Here is a 6,000-nt window from a genome sequence, read left to right as displayed (position 1 = left end):
TCATGTGTTGGTGGGGTGTCAGGTGTTGGAGGGGTGTCATGTGTTGGTGGGGTGCAGGTGTTGGAGGGGTGTCATGTGTTGGTGGGGTGTCAGGTGTTGGAGGGGTGTCATGTGTTGGTGGGGTGTCAGGTGTTGGAGGGGTGTCATGTGTTGGTGGGGTGTCAGGTGTTGGAGGGGTGTCATGTGTGGGTGGGTGTCAGGTGTTGGAGGGGTGTCATGTGTTGGGTGGGGTGTGGGTGGGGTGCAGGTGTTGGAGGGGTGTCATGTGTTGGTGGGGTGTCAGGTGTTGGAGGGGTGTCAGGTGTTGGTGGGGTGCAGGTGTTGGAGGGGTGTCATGTGTTGGTGGGGTGTGGGTGGGGTGTCAGGTGTTGGAGGGGTGTCATGTGTTGGTGGGGTGTGGGTGGGGTGTCAGGTGTTGGAGGGGTGTCATGTGTTGGTGGGGTGTCAGGTGTTGGAGGGGTGTCATGTGTTGGTGGGGTGTGGGTGGGGTGTCAGGTGTTGGAGGGGTGTCATGTGTTGGTGGGGTGTGGGTGGGGTGCATGTGTTGGTGGGGTGTCATGTGTTGGTGGGGTGTGGGTGGGGTGCAGGTGTTGGAGGGGTGTCATGTGTTGGTGGGGTGTCAGGTGTTGGAGGGGTGTCAGGTGTTGGTGGGGTGCAGGTGTTGGAGGGGTGTCATGTGTTGGTGGGTGTCAGGTGTTGGAGGGGTACTGGGTGTCTGGGGGTGTCTGACCTCCATTGATGTGATAGTGATGACTGGTATAATAGTGCTGCAATCCCCTGTCATTCCTCCTGAGACCTCCGGCACCGTCCGATCCTCTCCTTCCCCTTTTCTGCAGGGTCAGCGGTGTCGGCCGTGTCTGCCGCTGATCACATTGCCATGCACGGGGGCTGCAAACACAAAACGGGGGAGGTTTTACCAGAGCTGTTTGTAAAGTCTATTTTCTTTTAGATCTACAGGGGGCATAAAAATTTGTTTGCAAAAGTATAGACACCCTTCTCGATATTTCCTTGGTGGCAGAGAAGCAATGTTACCGAATAGGAATTTTAGTATCTTTTTAACCCCCTCAGTGCCGGCCCACTCTTCATTTTTCCGTCCTCTTTCTGGAGCCTGAGTATTTACCCGTTAAAAGCCCTAAGTACTTGTAGGACTCGGTGCACATTGTGTGTCGCCCCCTCTGATGCCGGCTCTTCTGCCCAGACCCCTTTATTAACCCCCCTGTCCCCATTCTGATGCCCATTTTACATCACGTGCATGGTTTTTGCATTGCAGCAGACACTGTGGGGACTCCCAGCTGCTGAGGGTGACGCCGCCGGCAGGACAGGTCACTTCCTGGAGAGGGCGGGCTCAGTGTTCCTGGGGGCGGGGCAGAGAGTTTGTGGGCGTGGTTTGTGTGCAGGATATTGATCATCATTGCAACATTGTATCCGCGCGGCGCCCCGCCCCCTGCTGTGTGTAGCTCCGCCCCCGGGCCGGTCCCGTCTGGTCGCGCAGTGCTCGCCCCTCAGTGCTCGCCGGCAGCAGCAGAGCAGCGCAGTGCGCCGGAACCTCAGCTGTGTGCGGCCTGGAGGACGCCGCGGCGGGAGGATGGTGGAGGAAGCCGAGAGACGGAGGAGTCCGCACAGCTGAGCCAGGATGGAGACCCCCGCACTGCTGCTGCTGATCGCTCTGGGGGTCCTGTGCCCCCCGAGTGTCAGCTCTGCTCAGGGTAAGTGCAGCAGTGCCCCCCCCCCCCCCCCCCCCCGTACATGTACAAGAAGCCTCATACTGTGCCTCCAGGTGCCGGCTATACAGTATGCCCCCCCCCGGTGCCAGCTATACAGTATGCCCCCCCCTGCCCCCCCCCCCCCAGGTGCCAGCTATACAGTATGCCCCCCCCCCGGTGCCAGCTATACTGTATGCCCCCTCCTGCCCCCCCCCCCCCCCAGGTGCCAGCTATACTGTATGCCCCCTCCTGCCCCCCCCCCCCCCAGGTGCCAGCTATACTGTATGCCCCCTCCTGCCCCCCCCCCCCCCAGGTGCCAGCTATACAGTATGCCCCCCCCCCCCCCGGTGCCAGCTATACAATATGCCCCCGACCCCCCCCCCCCCAGGTGCCAGGTATACTGTATGCCCCCTCCTGCCCCCCCCCCCCCCCAGGTGCCGGCTATACAGTTTACCCACCCCAGGTGCCAGCTATACAATATGCCCCCGACTCCCCCCCCCCCCCCCCCCCCAGGTGCCAGGTATACTGTATGCCCCCTCTTCCTCCCCCCCAGGTGCCAGCTATACAGTATTCCCCCCCCCCAGATGCCAGCTATACAGTATTACCCGCCCCAGGTGCCAGCTATACAGTAGGACGGACCCCCCCCCCAGGTGCCAGGTATGCAGTATGCCCCCCCCAGGTGCCAGGTATGCAGTATGCCCCCCCCCCCCCGGTGCCAGGTATACAGTATGACCCCCTCCCAGGTGCCAGGTATACAGTCTGCCCCCCCCCCCCAGGTATACAGTCTGCCCCCCCCCCCCAGGTATACAGTCTGCCCCCCCCCCCCCAGGTATACAGTCTGCCCCCCCCCCCCCCCCAGGTATACAGTCTGCCCCCCCCCCCCCCAGGTATACAGTCTGCCCCCCCAGGTGCCAGGTATACAGTCTGCCCCCCCCCCAGGTGCCAGCTTTACAGTATGTCCCCCCCAGGAACCAGATATACAATATGCCCCCTCCTCCCCTCTCCCCAGGTGCCAGCTGTACAGTATGCTCCCCTCTCACCAGGTGCCAGCTGTACAGTATGCTCCCCTCTCACCAGGTGCCAGCTGTACAGTATGCTCCCCTCTCACCAGGTGCCAGCTGTACAGTATGCTCCCCTCTCCCCAGGTGCCGGCTGTACAGTATGCCCCCTTTCCCCCCCCCCAGGTGCCGGCTGTACAGTATGCCCCCTTTCCCCCCCCCAGGTGCCGGCTGTGCAGTATGCCCCCTTTCCCCCCCACCAGGTGCCGGCTGTACAGTATGCCCCCTTTCCCCGCCCACCAGGTGGCGGCTGTACAGTATGCCCCTCCCCCCAGGTGACGGCTGTACAGTATGCCCCCCCCAGGTGCCGGCTGTACAGTATGCCCCCCCCAGGTGCCGGCTGTACAGTATGCCCCTCCCCCCAGGTGACGGCTGTACAGTATGCCCCCCCCCAGGTGCCGGCTGTACAGTATGCCCCTCCCCCCAGGTGACGGCTGTACAGTATGCCCCCCCCCCAGGTGCCGGCTGTACAGTATGCCCCCCCAGGTGCCGGCTGTACAGTATGCCCCCCCAGGTGCCGGCTGTACAGTATGCCCCCCCAGGTGCCGGCTGTACAGTATGCCCCCCCAGGTGCCGGCTGTACAGTATGCCCCCCCAGGTGCCGGCTGTACAGTATGCCCCCTCCCCCTCCCCCCCCCCCAGGTGGCGGCTGTACAGTATGCCCCCTCCCCCCCCCCCCCAGGTGGCGGCTGTACAGTATGCCCCCTCCCCCCCCCCCCCAGGTGGCGGCTGTACAGTATGCCCCCTCCCCCCCCCCCAGGTGGCGGCTGTACAGTATGCCCCCTCCCCCCCCCCCAGGTGGCGGCTGTACAGTATGCCCCCTCCCCCCCCCCCAGGTGGCGGCTGTACAGTATGCCCCCTCCCCCCCCCCCCAGGTGGCGGCTGTACAGTATGCCCCCTCCCCCCCCCCCCAGGTGGCGGCTGTACAGTATGCCCCCTCCCCCCCCCCCCCCAGGTGGCGGCTGTACAGTATGCCCCCTCCCCCCCAGGTGGCGGCTGTACAGTATGCCCCCTCCCCCCCAGGTGGCGGCTGTACAGTATGCCCCCTCCCCCCCAGGTGGCGGCTGTACAGTATGCCCCCTCCCCCCCAGGTGGCGGCTGTACAGTATGCCCCCTCCCCCCCAGGTGGCGGCTGTACAGTATGCCCCCTCCCCCCCAGGTGGCGGCTGTACAGTATGCCCCCTCCCCCCCAGGTGGCGGCTGTACAGTATGCCCCCTCCCCCCCAGGTGGCGGCTGTACAGTATGCCCCCTCCCCCCCAGGTGGCGGCTGTACAGTATGCCCCCTCCCCCCCAGGTGGCGGCTGTACAGTATGCCCCCTCCCCCCCAGGTGGCGGCTGTACAGTATGCCCCCTCCCCCCCAGGTGGCGGCTGTACAGTATGCCCCCTCCCCCCCAGGTGGCGGCTGTACAGTATGCCCCCCCCCCCCCAGGTGGCGGCTGTACAGTATGCCCCCTCCCCCCCAGGTGGCGGCTGTACAGTATGCCCCCTCCCCCCCAGGTGGCGGCTGTACAGTATGCCCCCCCCCCCCCCCCCCCCGGTGCCGGCTGTACAGTATGCCCCCCCCCCCCCCGGTGCCGGCTGTACAGTATGCCCCCTCCTCCCCCCCCCCCCCCCCGGTGCCGGCTGTACAGTATGCCCCCTCCTCCCCCCCCCCCCCCCGGTGCCGGCTGTACAGTATGCCCCCTCCTCCCCCCCCCCCCCCCCCGGTGCCGGCTGTACAGTATGCCCCCTCCTCCCCCCCCCCCCCGGTGCCGGCTGTACAGTATGCCCCCTCCTCCCCCCCCGGTGCCGGCTGTACAGTATGCCCCCTCCTCCCCCCCCCCCCCGGTGCCGGCTGTACAGTATGCCCCCTCCTCCCCCCCCCCCCGGTGCCGGCTGTACAGTATGCCCCCTCCCCCCCCCCCCCCCCCCGGTGCCGGCTGTACAGTATGCCCCCTCCCCCCCCCCCCGGTGCCGGCTGTACAGTATGCCCCCTCCCCCCCCCCCCCCAGGTGCCGGCTGTACAGTATGCCCCCTCCCCCCCCCCAGGTGCCGGCTGTACAGTATGCCCCCTCCCCCCCCCCCCAGGTGCCGGCTGTACAGTATGCCCCCTCCCCCCCCCCCCAGGTGCCGGCTGTACAGTATGCCCCCTCCCCCCCCCCCAGGTGCCGGCTGTACAGTATGCCCCCTCCCCCCCCCCCAGGTGCCGGCTGTACAGTATGCCCCCCCCCCCCCCCCAGGTGCCGGCTGTACAGTATGCCCCCCCCCCCCCCCCAGGTGCCGGCTGTACAGTATGCCCCCTCCCCCCCCAGGTGCCGGCTGTACAGTATGCCCCCCCCCCCCCCCTACTGAATTCCTGATTGCCCTATCCCCCCCCATACTAAGTACCTATTGGTTTCTTACCTCCGCCCTGTAATCCTGTGCCCCAAAACCTGCCAACTCCTTTATTGTAAGTGTTGTAACCTCTCTCGGACCCCGATCTTTATAGGGTGACAGCTCTGATACCAGCTGCTTTGGTGACGTGCGGCGCCATGTGTGTGTTATATGGAGAGACTGTACCTGGCAGGCGGTGGGCATAGACGTGTGGCGCTGGCAGGTGGCACCGGAGCAGCTCTGGCCATAGGGGCGTCCCTGGTGTCTAGTGGTGACAGATCTGGTGCTCACATGTATCCTGCGGGGTCACAGTCTCTGGCCATGCCATGCACACAGCAGAGTTGGCACCATTTTGCCCATGGGCACAGGTTCTGCGTGTTCTCCATTTCCCATAACAGCAGTTCCCAGTGACCTAATATTCGGATGTGTCCGATCAGCCGCGCTCACACCCCCGGGCGCTGTTTATACTCCACTTGATTTGTTTATTACGGAACTTTATGGTAATTATCATCTATCCCTGTGCCCTGCAGTCACCAGCTGTGCCCGTCACTGCTAGTATTTAAAGGGACAGCGCCTATTATCCCAGAGGACTGTCTGATATTGGGTCAAAACCACTGTAGGAATTCAGAACACCCCACGGTCCAATACGGGTAACCTGGCACATGCCAGATCAGAGGAATTTCCAAAATATCAAAAAAGTAGAATTATTAAAGGGTTAGTACAGTGTTATGGCCTTTTTTTGGGGGGGGGGGGTGCACTTCATATATCGAAAAAGTAGAATCCTTAAAGGGGTACTATAGCGTTATGGGGTTTTTGGTATAAATCAGGTCCCAGTGCCCCTTAAAGTCATCTTTATCATGATTTCCTTAAAGGGAAGGTGTCGCG

The 6,000-nt window shown here is 63.9% G+C and overlaps 1 protein-coding gene across 1 annotated transcript in view; it reads left to right on the top strand.

Moving 5' to 3' along the window:
- Nucleotides 1-1,442: 1,442 nt before the first annotated feature.
- Nucleotides 1,443-6,000, top strand: part of PGAP6 (post-GPI attachment to proteins 6) — a 28,511-nt gene continuing 23,953 nt past the window's right edge. Inside the window, exon 1 of the mRNA XM_075318411.1 lies at nucleotides 1,443-1,706. Within this exon, the coding sequence (XP_075174526.1) occupies nucleotides 1,634-1,706 (73 nt within the window). The 5' untranslated portion in view covers nucleotides 1,443-1,633. The remainder of the gene's footprint in view (nucleotides 1,707-6,000) is intronic.

The sequence above is a fragment of the Anomaloglossus baeobatrachus genome, chromosome 7, assembly GCF_048569485.1.
Source record: "Anomaloglossus baeobatrachus isolate aAnoBae1 chromosome 7, aAnoBae1.hap1, whole genome shotgun sequence".
Taxonomy (NCBI): Eukaryota; Metazoa; Chordata; class Amphibia; order Anura; family Aromobatidae; genus Anomaloglossus; species Anomaloglossus baeobatrachus.
The sequence above is the reverse complement of the archived record's forward strand: the minus strand, read 5'-3'. Positions and strand labels throughout refer to the sequence as shown.